Genomic DNA, 16,733 nt, shown 5'->3' on the forward strand with positions numbered 1-16,733 from the left:
AAGTATTGATATTGAATTGAATGAAATTAGATTGAATTGTGATTATATGTGAGTAATTGAGATGAATATTGAATTAAGAAAGTGAAATTGAAATGTGATTATTGAATAGAAATTGAAATGGTTTGAATTGAATTATTGAATTGAACTGGAATATTGAAATTGGTGATTGATATGGATTTTATTGGAATTGAATTGAGAAAGTGGAAATTGATATGTGAGACTAATACTAAACTGAAGTATGGAATACTGTGAAACTGATTGAAATAAAGAATTTTAATTGATACTGAACTAAGATGGAAATTGTACTGAAAAGTAAATTAAATACTCTATTAACTAGTCGGGCTAGTCGGATATAGTTGGCATGCCATAGGATATGGAAGAATACGGGTTTTATCGACTTCATCGATCGGGCACTTATGTGTCGACTCATCGTTATCATTATCGATTCGATACTTTGCGTATCGAATCATCGTTATCATATTATATTCTGATTCAACCTTGTGTGTTGAATATTGTTACTGTTACTGTTATTGCTACCGTTACCGATTACTTATCAGGTACTATGTACCGTTTTAGGCACTATGTGCCGTATTGGTGTGTTGGTTGGAATCCGTGTATCCGCTGAATCCGAGTCAAGTTAATAGGGGCATATGAAATAAATTTACTGATAAAACTAAATCTGAATGATATGACATATATGAAAGGTAAGAATTATGGTTCAAGAAACAGATAAGGATAAATTTTATGGAATAGATTTTGATAATATGAAATGATGTAAAAATGAGAAGTGAAAATAAAATAATTTGAAATAGTAAAATAATACTTGAATTTAATTAAATACAAGTTATTGAAATATATTTATGGATTTAATGTATGAAGTGAGTATTTAAAGACTCTAAGCTGTAAATTGATTATAAAAGAACGAATTGACAATGGAAATTGATGATGGATAAATTATTAAAATGGAATGGGAAATTGAAATAAATGTGAAATAGTTGTTGAAAGACTAATGTTGGAAGGTTTTAGATATGAAATAGAATAAGTTATTGAATTGAGATATAGACATGAAATATATGAAATAATGATTTTATGAAATGGTTATTGATAAAATGCATGAAATAGATACCGATATAGTAAGAAGATAAATAAGTTAAAAAGAAGAGAAGCTATTTAAAATACATATTATTAAAATAAAATTAAAGTTTAAATGCATGAATGATTTATTAATGGTAAAATAGTGGTAAGATTTAATGTGTATATATATATATATATATGTTGATTTTTTTTTCACCTTAAGTATTTGAATTATAGTAATATCATTGGGTGTATACTCATTGTACGGTTTGTTTAGATGCAGATTAAATCTGAAATTTTGAAGAGTTGAATTGGAGACTGCAAGTTTTCATCTCATCACATCTTCAAGCAACAACAGGGTATGTTTTAAAGTTTTGATTAGAATGGCATGTACTTAGGAAAAATATTAGGTATGTTCCAAGTATTAGTTTTTATGTTCAATTATATTAGTAATTAGCCAAGAATTAATTTGGCACCAAATTTAATATTCCTATATCAAGTTCCTTAAGTCAAACATGGTATAGGGGTGTTACATTAAGTCCTTAACGACAAGTGACTGTACATGCCAAATCATTTTCACAATCATGTTTACATTTTCATTTTGATCAACTAATTTCTAAGTCGCTTTTATTGTGGCCATCAAATTTTCTTAGTATTGATCCAGGTAAAAAAAGAAGAAGTAAGAATTAAAGTAAAAAAGCAATAGAAACTAAAATAATGCATTAAAAAATTGTTAAATTGGTCTATTGAATATTAGCTTGATTGACATAGATATTGTTGTAAATATAGGAGGATTATCAAAAATTCTAAAATTCTAGTTTTTTGATTTTTCAATTTTAAATTTCAAAGTATCAAAATTAATTAAATAAATTGTTTAAAATTTTTTTTATCTCTTGATAGCGTCAATTGATTTGTTGCTAAATCGGAAAAGGGTAAACATCATGGTAGTCGGTGTCGTTCCGTTAATAAACAGAACAAAAAAAACTTTAGACTCTGTTCTGGTGCAAATTTTGGTCGGTATTGTCCATACTGGTGAATACCAGTGCACTTTGCCCATACTAGCCAGTACACTGTTTATTTTGAATTTGTTGAATTATGAATTGTTATATGCATAGGATGGGATGATCTTATTGTATAATTTATGAAATAAATATTTTGTTCGATTTTTTTAGTTTGTTTAAAGATGGATTGTATTTGTGAATCTTATTAAAGAATATTTTATATAATTGATGAGTATTTTTTTATCTTAAAATTACATATTGTGAGATTTGATCATATGCCGACAACAATTTTCAAATACTTTATTTACCATTTCAACCAAAGGTTTATTTTTATGAGTATTTTATACTTGAGATTTTCTTAATCTCATTATTTGATATTTGTAAATACATTTTTTATATACACATATCAAATATTTTTTAAAATAGTGACAAATTTGAAATGGTACATTGAAACAAATTGGTATCAATCTATATCAGTGCAAGTAGAGAATCAGCACATCCACCAGTATGCTATTAACTACCTTGATAAACATACAATTTATCAATTTTAATACATTATTTTAATTTCTACAATTTTTCTTAAATTTTTTATTCATCCATACTTAAATTTGTTTTGGGATGATGAAAATAAAATGATTAAAATTGGATAACCAAAATCAAAATATAAACATATTACCCTTTTAAATTTAATATTTGAGTGATTAAAATGATAGATACTAAAAATTAAATGAGGAAATTGCAATAATATTTTTTCGAGTAATCATCCGAAAAATTGAATGACTAATTCAGTACTTTACCCATATAAATACAGTATTTATATTAACTCTATCATCGTCATCATCACCCGTCTCCTACCGTCGTCCCTCTTCTCTCTCTCCCTCTCTCGCCTCCGCGTATCAGTTTTTTTTCTTCTCTTCTCATCTCAGTTCTCACCCGCCGACGTGTCCGCTGGTTTTTTCCGGATCTGACCCGTATCCCGTGTCGGAACGTGTCGACTCGGGTACTGCACCCCAATTGCCGAGCCCGGGTAACGAAGGTTGCACGTCCGTTAATTATTGAATTTGAAGTATATATATATATATTCGTGAATTTTATATATATATATTTTTGAATTTGAAATTCATGTTTCTATACCTTTCAGAAATATAATCATATTGAATGTTAATGAATTTATACATAATTAATGCATTTCATACTCTCAGTTTTTTTATAACAAATGAAATTAAATCCAAATGTTCAAATTCATGTTTCTAAATATAGCTTTAGAGAGAAATTTGTATAGTATATATAATGGTGCTTCTTCCTCTTTTGCTTCAGTTATTTATCTGGAGTCTGGACTGATTCGTATCTATGTAGTTGTCGTATGCAGAGTAGTAGTACTTCTATCATGTCAGAGATGCCGAGAAATTCAGATGGTTCGAGTGAGCAATGTAAAGCTGGACCTGATTTCTTCAGCTTCTATGCTTGTCAGATAGCTGACCTGTTGTCAGAAGATAAAAATACTCTGTCCAATTCCAATGCATCTGAGTTGTCTCAAGGGAAGTATGTGGTGGTCAATGATAAAGAGTCTATGGATTGCAGTCCTAAAGATGTTGATTCACTTTTTGAAAACAGCATTGGTGCTGAGCTTTCAGATTTCAAGAAAGGAAGATTGAAAGGATTACTTAGGCAAAGTGTGAATGATCTCTCAATGGAAGTTGACGAGGTATAGATTTTTGCAACTCGCTACTCCTGTTTTCTGAAGATAAATGAGTAATAGTTCCGACCATTAGGGACCTGTAGAATTTGATTTATTAGAAGTGCTTATGGTTTTTGTACTCTGAACTTCTAGAGCTAGTACAGAATACAGTCTACCTTTTTTGTTTAACCTTTTGTAATATCCAACAATCATATTCTCTCCCAAGACAAGTGAAAACCATTAATAGATAAAATTGAAAGCCCCGCTGCTCTCATGCTTGTGTACTTGCACATTGTCTTGCTTTCATAAACAGTTGTTTTAAATTGTGCTACAACAAAGCACTAATCTTGTCTCTAATGATCAAGATAGATCTCAATTTAGGATACTCATAACAATTTTATAGGTTGTGTTGTTCTTTACCAATGTTGTCGAGGGTGCAAGTCATAAAAAATCTTGCGTTGGATATGCCATTTTAAATTTATTGGAAGGTAAGGACATGTTAATGCCTATTATCACTTGCGCCCCTTTCTAGCTCTTATCACCTTGTGCCTCAATTGTGCCCATCTATTTTGATTACCTAAATTGCTGGTTCTTTATGTCTCTTTCTCTATACTTCTTTCAAAGTAATGATCAATGATACAATAATGTAGAATTGGTTTTTGGCTTCCATCTTTCAGAGGGAAATTATTTTTGTAACTGATTAACTTGATTGTTGCAGATGTTAGATCCTGTTGTGTCTATGTCTGAGTTACGTTATAAGATCAGAAGCAATAGTTTGGTGACTTCACCTTTAGATGGAGATGCAGCCCAAGTTGCCAGTAAGAAACCTAAATTATTATCTTCCTGCTCACCGACCAGCATCACTGGAAATTCTCATCCCATCAAATCTGGATCTTGCAAAGAGGTATATTTTACTCTTCATCCTATTGTTCAATCTTGGTAATGATTCACCATAAAATATTTCTTGCATGATGAAAGGAGGAGCACATGCATTTTCTCAAATAGAAAATTAGATTGTAAGAAATGCCAAATTGTCTATACTGAAGAAAAAACAGGCTTTAGATATTTAAATTCTTTTGCAGTCCAACAGTCATGATTATTCGTCTGTGGAACTTTTTGTGGCATTAGATATATTTGCTCATATTCTTTTTTGTATGTCTATGCATCTATATTCTATATTCATGTATGCATATTCTTATTTGAATCAGCAGAGGCATGCGACTCTTGAGCATGTAAGCTTACAAAATCAGGCATTATAATCAGTAACTTATTGATAAACATGTTTCATTGTTTTAAAGGTGGAAGATGATTTGGAGTTCCTTCTAAAGAATGATAACCAGCTGCTGGTAGAGGAAACAATGAAAAAATATTCTGATGAACTATCCTCAACGGTGATTTTTTGAAAATTGTATTCTTCGTTTAAAACATTTTCGACCCTTCTATGTCATGTATGCCTCTTTGGCAAATTGTTTATAGCTGACTGAGGAGGCATCTTCTCTTTTCAGCTGGTGCATATGGAGCAGAAGCTTGAAGAAACTTTAGATGCTATAATGTCCAAGTGTAGGTATGGGTTTGTTCCCGAGGAACTTATAACTTTAAGTATGTTCTAGACATGATGCTATTTTGCAATGGGTATTAGGCTCTATGTTATGCATTTGACGTTTCAAATGTGCATATGATGTCATAATACAGCCACTTCTCACCTCATCCCAATCAGTTTCACACTTTTAACTCCAATTTACAGGCCTATGACTCGTACTGAGAAGCGGCAGCTTCAGAAATTGATACAACAGCTACCCAAGGAAAATCTTGTCCGTGTTGTTGAAATTATCCAACGTGGTAGGCCAGCTGAAAAGCCTTGTGAAGAAATCTTTGTTGATCTGGAAAAAGAGGTAAAGAAATAGATTCAAGGAACATGATTTCTTGAGTTAATTTAGAATTTCTAACCTGGGCCAAGGCAATGTCTTCTTGTCTTGCAGGAAAATGTGACGCTTTGGAGATTATATTACTATGTTGAAGCAGTCGAGAAAGCCAAAATGCTTGCGCAATTGCAATGTAGCACAACCCCAACATCATAGCCATTCTTCTGAGACCACTACAGCAGTTCTGCATGGCCTTCTATCGAGACCATTATATGACTGTCGCTTAAAGTTGCTCAACGAATATTCATGGTCATCATTAAGATTCTTTGCAGATTGCTGGCGGTCCTAGTAACTTGATCTTTTTGTCTTCGAGGTATTGATGAACTCATAGATTTGAAACAATAGGACAGGCTTTTTTAGTTTCTTTTTGTTCTTGCCAGAACACCTCTGGACTATAACACAGAGTATAGCCCCTATAATTAGTATTGATGGATATATGCAGTATAGATTGAAAAAGATCTGTAAATTCATTAGCTAAGCAGTAAGATCAAAGTTTTTCTAGATTTTGGTTTATCAGTTGTTTAAACAAGCATGTTCTATGCTTCTTGGGCAGCACAACGGTTTTCAAGGCATGCAAATTTTGGTCTATTTAAGTGAAAATTTGGACTTGGGGAGAATTTCAGCCTTTTAAATTGTAGTACTAATTAGTTTTCCAATTGATGGCAATTCAAACATTCTTAGTTTGTTAACAAATGGCAGGATTTACGCCGTGGAGTGCGACCTTGGTAATTTTGGACAAGGATCGTATGACGCAAAAAAGAATTATTACACCAGTAAAAAAAAAAAAAACCTTCAACCAATGCAAGGTTTTTTTTTTTTTTTTCTTTCAAGGAGCTCTAAGTTCCAACTTAAAACGGTAAATAATTGATGCAGTTAAAGCTCAAATGTAGATTGCAGTATCTACTTAACTTCTTTTTCAATCATATACAGGTTTGAAGTTCTTGTAAGCTATGACAGCATAAAAGGGGTCTGAACCCGAAAATAACCCAAGCCACTTCATGAACCAACTAAACGGCGACTTGTCATCTTGAGAATTACCAGCACTCGGTAATTCCCGGATCACTTCCGGCTGTGTGAACCCTTCAATACACTGGAAATACTGAAGAACAAGTTGTACTCTACTATATGCAGTTCCATCTCTCCAGGCATTGATTGCTTTCTCATAGAAAAGCCTATTGCTGAAGCTCACAATGAACACGCCTCCTGGCCTAAGCACCCGAAAAACTTCTGCAAAAGCCTATAACAAGCAATCGTTGATTCATGATCTCATTGATTCCTATACAACTTCATATTCATACAGGTTACCTTCTCAGGTTGCTGAAGATACTGTACACTGACCGTGCATAGCACAGCATCGAAACTTGAGTCTTCAATCTCGAGCTTCTGGTCATGGTTTAGATCCTTGACAAAGAAGTAATCCATCCTAGAATTCCTGGCAAGCTCCTGAGCATTAAGTCCATGCCCTACCACTCTTTTGTAAACGACTTCATTTGGTAGATGGCTAATCCATGAACTCATGAGGTCAAGAATCTCTGAGCCAGGCTTTAGCCTCTCCCTGTACAAATCTGTTAGTGTGGCAATGAATCCATCATCAACATGAGTTACAAACCTGGGGTAAGCATAGAATTCCCTGTCGGGAAAGGTGTTGAGCTTGGTTCTGCCTTCATTGGAAAGCACCAGGCGTTTGATTCTGCCTGCTTTTGATTCATTTGCTTCCTTGTTTTCATTCCAAGGGTTTGAAATTTTTAGTGGAAGAATCTTTTTAAATGTTGGTGGATTTGGTGCAATGGATGGGTTCCATAGCTTGGGTTTTGAGTGAATAGGTAGCATATCATGTGTTTTCCGAATACTTGAAACCCCTTCCAGGGAAATCATCTGATTTTGCAGAAAAGCTTGCTAAATTTTATGGTTGTAAACATTTGCAGATATCAATTAGGGCCCACAAAACATTGGAATAATTGGGCCGAATTTGGGCTTTTCAATCCTACTAATGGGTTCAATGTCCTAAACCCCCAAATCTGAGGATACTCCTAGCAGTTTATTAAGAAGCTGATTAATTTTTTAACTCCAATGAGTATTAGAGATGTTTATGGTTGGGTTGGATTGGGTTTGAGTTGGACCGTTGTATGGTATTAACATAATTTAATTTTATTTCCGTTCGGTCTGACCCAAAATTTGAGACTCAAATCTTATCTAACTCTATTGATATTTGTAAATGATTAGCTCAAATTCGTTTTAGGCCTCTCATATTTAATAAAAGAAATAAAAAATAATTTATGTTAATTTAATTGTTTTGTTAACATTTTATACAATATTGAGACTGAGAATGAAGATAACAAGGTTTAAACTTGTCTTGAAGAGGTGTTTGACATGAGTTTTAATCACCACTCTAAACTAATTTTATTAAATTTTAATATCTTGAAAAACATACTTTTAGTATATACATTGTAGTATCATATATCATTGTGATAGAAATTATACCATATGTAAAATAAAAACAAAATAATATTTGTAATATAAAATTAAAAACTATTTAAGTCAAACAGCGCTCGAGTTTTGAATGTTGGAAACTAAACTTGTTTATTAGACCATATTTCTGGCTTGAGTAGATAACCAGATGTTTGAATAAGTCTAACAGATATCTCTAAATAAGAATTATTCAATTATTATTTCATAGTTTTTTTTTGTGTGGTAGTGTGTAATTTTATCTAATTTAATAAAATAATAATAATTACCTTAATCAAATTTTGTAAAATTATTTATCAAAATTCAAAAATTAGTTAATTATCAAATAATGTTTTTGTTTCTTTGAAATGAAGAGATGAAACTTAACATCAAAAGTGATTTTAAGACAGACAAAGACAAAGACAAAGAGAAAGAAGGAATCATGATTTAGGTTTGCATCAAACGTGCAAATGAGGTCTCAAAAAAACATCATATGAAAATTGAGATGATGCTTTTCTAAACCAAACAAAAACAAACAATGGTCTCAAATAATTATTGCTTTCCCACTCATTGCCGGAAAGGAAGGGTCTCCTCGCCTCTTTTTCAGACAAACATTCACAAACCTTCAAAATTATGTTCAACGTTTGTGTACATAAAGTCATCATGCTTTCCACCGTATGTCATATGTGTATGATAATTGATAAAGAGGCATATTTAACTTAAATTTTTTTTAAGAAAAAAAAAAGGACTGTGTTGTGATAGTATTCAACTCCCACTAGAATAAAAATAAGATGAAATTTTTGGAGAAACCAATTTTGGAATTAATTAAAAATATAGCAATGTGAAATGGAGAGGGATGAAGCATGCATTCGTGGGGTAGACAAAGAACCATCTAAGGGAGATTGAAAATTAAAGCAGAAGAAGCCATGATTATGATTGAAGAAGATGCCAATTTTCCAACTACTTTTCGCCGTCTCATTCGTTAGTTATTAGCCCACTGGATTTATCCATTTTTAAAATAAAGATGTTTAGTAACATATGATAGTTTATACGTAACTAATTTCTTCTACGGTTTCCATATTTTTATTCACAAGTCAATTGAAATAAGGTTGTGTTTGTGCAATACTTTCTAAAAATAGTTTTTCTGAAAAATAATTTTTAAGGATAAATTTTATATTTTTTAGTTGTTTAGCAAATTTTATTATGGTAACTTAAGATTTTAAATTTTGGATTTGAATTTTAATTACATGAAATGTATATATTATAGTAAGATTAGTTGAGATTCAATAAAATATATATTAAAAATAGAAAAATATGGATTTGTCAAATCCAAAAATATTTGAAAGATATCAAAGTTATTACTAAATAGGCTTCTAGCAAATTCATAGATTTGAAAAATGATCACGAATGATACAATTTTTATTTTAAATAGCTTACTACTCAATTTACATTATTTTTGAAATTTAAATTCTAAAATCTTAGTTCCCAAATGCTACCCTAAGATTTTGAAAGTTGTTTTAAGTGAACAAAAACAATATAAAATATATTTGTAACAAAATATCATAAAAGTATTTTCTTTTAACAACTGAAGTTTCATTTCATAATAACTAATATTTTATGTTCAAAAATATGAAAAGGATGAAGGAGTGCTTGCGAGAGTGCTCACTCCCTAGATGATTGCGAAAGTTGAGACAATTTCCATATTTGAATTATTGACAATTTATTGAATTGGATTTTTGGACTATGTTGATATTGTGGAATGTATCTAGCCCATCATTGAATATTATATCACTTAAGGAAACATATATGGAAGATCGAATTAGACTGGGTCTTACTTATCCAATCTCTTGGATCAAGGATATTGGATTGGATTGGATTAGATTGGATTATAGCCTTGATATCTTAGCTGCCAAAAGTCCTTGTTTACTTTGTTTATTATTATTATTATATTGTATTCAACTCATTTACTTGCTCTTTAATAGGGATTGTGATAACTCTTCTTTATGTTAGCAAGTCTTGAAATATTCTATATAATTGAGAGAATTATATAGGTTATTGTACACAAAGAGATGAAGTACTTAATCTGTTCTAGCAAGGAACTTCATTTTATGAGTGCATTGTGATTGTAAAACCTATTGAGTTGTGGTTTTACATGCTAAATTCACAAGGGTGAATTTAGTGGTGAGAGTATTATTCTTCAAGGTACAAAGGTGAGGAAATTGTCATGGTTGTGTGATAGATTTAGGACCACTTGTTGTATATGTTGAAGATAGTGAATATTTCTCTCTAAGCTAGGCTCTATAAACATAAGGGAACCGAATTGCTTAAACAATTTGTGTGTCCCTTGTTTTACTCCTATTATCGCAATACTTGAAGGAGTGCCCACTCCCTTAGCCACTCCTTCCATGCACACAACTTGTAACTCAACAACTATTCGAGCCAATATTTATATAGACTTAATAATAACTAATGCCTAATTAAAAATTAATTTGAAGTATATGAGAGTGAATTGTGACATATTGGAACTAAAATGAAGTTGAGAAGAATTTAAACAAATACTCATTTTTATATTATGAAAATATTCATATTTTATACTATAAAACATTTATTACTAAATATTTATAAATTATAATATACATTTATTATTAAAATATTAATACAAAATATTTTTAATAAAACATTAAGAATATTATTTAATATTAAATTCATTATTATTGTAATTGAGTTGACTATTAGTGGTAAGGATCCTCCAATAAATGAGGTTGTTGAGCAAGAACAATATGTTGAGTTTAAGGTTCTAAAAAAGGAGGAGGTTGTTTGTTATGGTTACAGATGGTTATATTGAGTGGAGAGTTGCTGGTAGGTGTAGTGGGTATGGTGTTAGGGTGTGGCGAGGGTGTTCAGAGGTGTTTAGACGGTGAACAAATGTTCTTGGTGAGGCAATGTGACTGACAATTTTTCTTGTTCTTCTCTTAGATATTTTTCTAGAACACTACTTGCTAACTCCCATTTGATTTATGGTATAGCTTATAACAAGGTCTTGGTCTTTTGGAGTTAGTGGAGGCAATGATGGAAGCAGTTGAATAGGTAGTAAAAGGGGATGGTTGGCAATGGAACAAGGATAGGTTTAGCAGTGTAAATCGCGTTACCTATAACACTCAAAACTTAGCTTAGGAGTCTGATAACATATGAAGTGTTATATTGGTCACCAGAGCAATCCACTCATTCATTCTTTTCACAAAAAATTGCATTTAAACACAATTTCTAAACTTTTAACAACATCCCAATCATTCTTGGACCTAAAACAAATGAAAATAGAGGTTAACCAAACTTTAAAATGTCGAGCGACCCCAAATATGCATCCTGCAACCAAAGCACAGATACATCGGTTGTAGGTATCGATACTTGAATTTGAATTTTGGAATAGCGAGCTTTGATGTTTTGGAGTTTCGAGACTTTAAGGGTTTGTACCAATACTCGAGCACGAGTATCGATACTTGGAGGTCCATGATACTTGGCCTCGAGTATCGATACTCGAGGCTCGATTTCGAAACTTGACTCCCCTATTTCAAAAATTTGGTTACGGTCTTCAGAAAATACTGATACATTGAGTTTGGGTTCCCATGACCAGTTTAAGAAGTACCGGTACCTAGGCTTGAGGTTCCAATACCCAAGCCCATAAATATAGACTTCAAGCCCAAATGTGCAAAAATTAAAAACTTAGACTCAACCAAAACAAACCAAAACATCCTATAGGTATACCAGACACATAACTAACATATTTAATACATAATAACAACACCAAAACTCCATCACATATATTTTTCCGTATGTTTGTGACATACTTGTATGTCTGCTTCAATGGTTAAGTGTACGGAGAAGTGTCTGAGAGGTCCCAAGTTCAAGCCTTAGCTTGGGCAAAATTTTGTTTTTAAATGAATAAACCTCTATCTCTAGTTAGTAGGATTTTAAATAAAAATTAGTAAAATATATCAGAATGGGCCTAAAGGTCTGGTGGTTAACTAGAGGGCTACCTTTCTTCATTCTTCTAGTATTCTGACATTTTTTTCCTTCTCTGCTTTTGGTTTTCTCTGCCGAATTTCCCCTTGGCTTTCTTTTCTCCTCTATTTTATTTTTGTCGACTAATCCTAGTTCTTTGTACCGATTATTCCTATTGATTGTTTTCCCCTCGTATCTCTCATTTTTGCTACCGATTGCTTGCTAGAAAACTTCCTTCTCCTTCTGCTTTGGCTTCTCCATTAATCCATTCTTTTTTTGACCTCTTTTATGTGCTGCAACTCGTCATTCCCGTTTTATTGTTGTGCGTTCGGTAAGTAATGTTTCCGCCTCTTATCTTTTGTTTCTTGGTTGGTGAGTAAGGGGATTGTTGTACTTATGGTAGGCGAAAGGCAGTGATCGGTTTGTGCTACTGCTCAAGTTAGAGCGTTACGGACAATGTTTATCATTGGTAAGTGAATCATACGTATTGAATCGCCTTTGAAAAGGGGGTCTTGCTTAAATCGTTGATTTAAGATTATTAATGGTGTTTTAAATGTTTGATTTTTAAATAAGTAATTGGGGACCTTTTGTTAACTGTGATGACAGCTGAAAGTCTATAGTGAAGAAATTTGGTGATCTTAGAATTATAGAGGAAGCGTTAAGTGGTTTATAAGGTAGGTATCATGCGATTGATTTAGAAGTACATTCGGCTTTGTGTTGTTGTGCTAATCACGAGTTAAGATTAACGATTAAGTTGAAATGTTCAATTATAGGTATTACTAGTCTCGAAAGTGTTTTTACTGCGACACTATAATAGGTGTGTAAACACAACTCTGAAAAACGGATAGCGGTGAAAAGCTGAAAAGTGGGGATGTCAATACCACACGGATAACATGGGCGTGAGATCGACGAGGCTGGCCATGTGCGATTCATGGGTCGAGTCCAATTGGGCCGTGTGGGCCACTTAGGCGCATGGGCCCACACGGGTGAACCACACGTACGTGTGGAACGTATTGGGCCAGGCCGTGTGATCCACACGGCCAAGGCCATTTTGGGCTGTGTGGGCCACACGAGCGTTTGGGCCTGCACGGGCCGACAACATGGGCATGTGGGCCTATTTTTTACTGTTTTGATGGTAAGGTTGTACGGGTCACCCGAGACGGCTGTGAACCTTCTGTTGGGTCTGTAAACTTACCTATACCCCTAATTAACTGAATAATTATTATATCCATGAACAATATATATATATTGATGACTGTATATGGAGCATGCTGTTAAATTGTACTGAATGCATGTATGATACCACGATATGACATGACATGATTGTATGATGCATGGCATTGGGATAGATTATTATTGATCAGAGGAAGTGTTCTGGAAGGCTTTGAGCCTAACTTACTGGCAGCTCAACTGCATATTGTTGTATAGTGCCGCAATCGATACTACTTGGAGTGTAGGGATGGATGGGTTGATTATATCCCCACATGGAGTGTGGGGTTGGACGTAGTTAGAGTGTAGAGGCTGGTTGGATAGGAATTGATACTGCATAACTGTTACTGTACTGAATATTTATACTGTAATGGGCTAAGGCTCTAACTAAAATTGAAACTGTTACTGAAATGGGCTTAGGCCCAGACTATGATTGCATTATGACTGCTTGTTTATATGGGGATTACACACTGAGCTTTCGTAAACTCACAATTCTGTTTTATCTGTACAGGTGATCCCCAGACTTAGGAGGATTGAAGCGGGGGAGGACTCAGCGGTGGCTACACGATCCCTTTTTACTGTTCGTATCGAAGCGGGGGAAGACTCAGCGGTGGCCACACGATCTCTTTTTACTGTTCGTACTTAACGATGATTTTAAATTTCATTTGGGAATTTTATTGTAAATATGGCCTTTATTTATAGATTTTTCTTAAATTTGGGATGCTTAATTTATAACTACTAGTTTTAGGAGAACTCGAGTTTTCAAAAGAACCAAACGTTTTAACAAAATACTTACGATTACGCCATCTGTTTTAAAAGCTTCCATATAGATTAAACGTTTTGAAAGCTTTCGAATAATTAATTAACACGATATTAGAATTAATAAGTAATAATGAAAAGATTCTAAACAGAAAATGTTTCAAGCTAAGTTACGGTTTCCCAACACAAGTTACGGTTTTCAAACTCACTACCATGTGACTTCACCAGATTCGGCCATAACGTCTAGGCTGTGTTTAGAGCGTTACATTTAGTGGTATCAGAGCCAGGTTATAAAACTCGACTGTGGATATGGATTTTTAAGACGTGGTTTCTAGGAATTGATTTCTAAATGTTTTTACTGAAAGTGTGGTACACCGAGTCTCTGGCAGTGATCCAGTAAGATTTCTAAAACTATTTTTGATAGTACATCTTGAAACTGCTATAGGTAGTATATACTGAGACTACTATAAATATATTATACTGAAAACATTTAAAATAGTGTAGACTGAGACTGTAGTAAAACTGATAGATATTGTTTGACACTACGATGTATGAAACAAACTTTACACTTCTGATACTGTTTTCATAAAATATCTGTCAATAAACACTAGAACTGTAAACTAATGCATAAAACTGTTAATACAAATAGAAAATAATTAGAAAATGAGCACCAGAGGTACTCGCGGACAGGGTACAAGAGGCCATGGTAGAGGCAGTAGAGGTGCTCAAGCTGGGTCTTCGTCATCTAAAAATCTGCCTAATTTGGATACAAATGAGACACCGGCTTCACCTGTGAGTAAGACTGAGTCTCATGATCGAGTGACTGGGGATGACGCACTGTCCCAGGCCATGTTGAGGATTTTAGAGAGGGTCGCTGGGCCCAATACTAAAGCTAGAAGCCGCGGGTCAGTTACGGAACAACTCCGGTCTAACGGAGTTGGGCTTTTCAGGGGTATTACTGAAGTTGCCCCTAACGTGGCCGAGTACTGGATAGAGGCCACAGAGAGAATTATGGATGACCTAGACTGCACACCTAAGCAAAAATTGAAGGGTACTGTATCGCTGCTACGAGATGAGGCATATCAGTGGTGGCTCACGGTTAAGGAGGGTACTCAGCCCGACTGACCTGGGAGTACTTTAAGACCACTTTTCAGGGGAAATATGTGGGGGCCAGCTATGTGGATGCCCGTAGGAGAGAGTTCTTAAATTTGACTCAATGAGATAGATAAGTGGTCGAGTTTGAGGTCGATTTTTTATGACTGAGTCACTATGCATATGGTATGGGAGTGACAGAGTAGAAGTGATGTGTTCGCTTTGAGGATGGCCTCAGGGATAATCTGAGGGTTCTGATAACTCCATAAAGGGAGCAAAATTTTGTTGCATTGGTTGATAAGGCGAAGATCACCGAGAAAGTGAAGCGTACTGAGCACCAGAATTGTGACAGAAAGAGAGGTAGGAATAAGAAGGATTCAGAACGCTTGAGTTCCATTCAGAAGCCTAAAAGAAGGCTAGAGTTGATGGGCCGATCAGAGTTGGGGCTCCCATTACTGCTACTGGATAGTCGCTGTGTACTGACTATGGTAGATGCCATCAGGGCGAGTGTTGAAAAAGAACTGGGGCTTGTTTGAGGTGCATTTCATTAGAGCATCGTATTAGAGAGTGTCTGTGGAGGTCCGGTCAGATGCAAGCTCTGGATATTGGTATTGTACCACCATCGAGAGTAGCTCAACAATAACCGAGAAGATGTGGTCGGACCAGAGGTGGTAATGGGTTGGGCCATGGTCAGAGAGCACCGAACAGAGGTGCTGGTCATACTAATGCGAGGCAGCCGACTCTAATTTATGCTGCATGTCGCCGAGAGGATGGAGATGTTCCAGACATTACCACGACTATGTTCTTTATTTATAATGTACCTTATACTGCACTGATAGATATAGGATCCACTCACTCCTATATAGTTAGTGTTATGACCGAGAATTTGGGTATCTTGGTTGAGAGTACTGCGAGTGAGGTAACAGTACTGAGTTTACTAGGACAATCAGTAAAAGTAAATAAGTTGTTTAGAGACGTTCCTTTAGAGGTTCAAGGGGCTATTTTTCTAGCTGATCTGATGGAACTGCCTTTTGGAGAGTTTAATCTGATACTGGGAATGGACTGGTTGGTTAAACACTGTGTGAGCTTAGATTGTGCCATAAAAAAATAGTTGTACTGATAACTGAGGGGGATAGCAAGGTAGTCTTAATTGGGGTATGTCAGAACTACTTATCGAATGTGATTTCTGCATTGAGGGGCGAAAAAGTTGGTTCGTAAGGGATGTGAAGCGTATCTGACCTACATCAGTGTTTCAGATTATGAGGATTCTTTGGTTAAGGATATCAGGACGATTAAAGACTTTTCAGACATTTTTCCTGAAGAGCTACTTGGGTTACCTTTGAATTGTGAAGTAGAGTTCAGGATTGAGCTCCTTCCTGGTATAGCTCCGGTGTCCATCGCTCACTATAGAATGACACAGAAAGAGCTTGTGGAGCTTGAGGCTCAGATTCAAGAGTTACTGGATCGTGGGTTCATCCGCCCTAGTGTGTCTCCATGGGGAGCACCGGTTCTGTTTGTGAAAAAGAATTATAGATTCATGCGTATGTGTATTAA

The 16,733-nt window shown here is 34.5% G+C and overlaps 2 protein-coding genes across 7 annotated transcripts; one reads left to right on the forward strand and one right to left on the reverse strand.

Annotated features, from left to right (window-relative positions):
* Positions 1-2,914: 2,914 nt before the first annotated feature.
* On the forward strand, positions 2,915-7,283 carry LOC105780443 (uncharacterized). 6 transcript variants are annotated; one of them, XR_008195317.1, is made up of 8 exons: positions 2,915-3,111; positions 3,432-3,780; positions 4,472-4,657; positions 5,052-5,144; positions 5,259-5,317; positions 5,498-5,645; positions 5,733-5,988; positions 6,357-7,283. XR_008195317.1 is itself a non-coding variant. In XM_012604778.2 (7 exons), exons 2-7 carry the CDS (start codon positions 3,439-3,441, stop codon positions 5,829-5,831), a joined length of 927 nt encoding a protein of 308 aa, XP_012460232.1. In that variant the 5' UTR covers positions 2,915-3,111; positions 3,432-3,438; the 3' UTR covers positions 5,832-6,292. The 6 variants fall into 6 exon arrangements, 4 of the variants coding, with proteins under 4 accessions (XP_012460232.1, XP_012460237.1, XP_012460234.1 ...); XR_008195316.1 differs by having other exon boundaries at positions 6,375-7,283; XM_012604778.2 differs by lacking the exon at positions 6,357-7,283 and having other exon boundaries at positions 5,733-6,292.
* LOC105780444 (uncharacterized) lies at positions 6,517-7,554 on the reverse strand. The gene is made up of 2 exons (XM_012604784.2): positions 6,981-7,554; positions 6,517-6,912 (listed from the first exon to the last, which is right to left on the reverse strand). Exons 1-2 carry the CDS (start codon positions 7,548-7,550, stop codon positions 6,592-6,594), a joined length of 891 nt encoding a protein of 296 aa, XP_012460238.1. The 5' UTR covers positions 7,551-7,554; the 3' UTR covers positions 6,517-6,591.
* Positions 7,555-16,733: the final 9,179 nt, after the last annotated feature.

This window comes from Gossypium raimondii, chromosome 4 (genome assembly GCF_025698545.1).
Source record: "Gossypium raimondii isolate GPD5lz chromosome 4, ASM2569854v1, whole genome shotgun sequence".
NCBI classification, from domain to species: Eukaryota; Viridiplantae; Streptophyta; class Magnoliopsida; order Malvales; family Malvaceae; genus Gossypium; species Gossypium raimondii.

Excerpts from the sequence above, each read along its gene's own strand:
- LOC105780443 (XM_012604778.2), top strand. The coding sequence starts at position 3,439 with ATGCAGAGTAGTAGTACTTCTATCATGTCAGAGATGCCGAGAAATTCA. Across the intron at positions 3,781-4,471 it reads TCTCAATGGAAGTTGACGAG|ATGTTAGATCCTGTTGTGTC; the intron begins GTATAGATTTTT and ends TGATTGTTGCAG. Across the intron at positions 5,145-5,258 it reads CTGATGAACTATCCTCAACG|CTGGTGCATATGGAGCAGAA; the intron begins GTGATTTTTTGA and ends TTCTCTTTTCAG.
- LOC105780444 (XM_012604784.2), bottom strand. The coding sequence starts at position 7,550 with ATGATTTCCCTGGAAGGGGTTTCAAGTATTCGGAAAACACATGATATG. Across the intron at positions 6,913-6,980 it reads ATCTTCAGCAACCTGAGAAG|GCTTTTGCAGAAGTTTTTCG; the intron begins GTAACCTGTATG and ends TGCTTGTTATAG.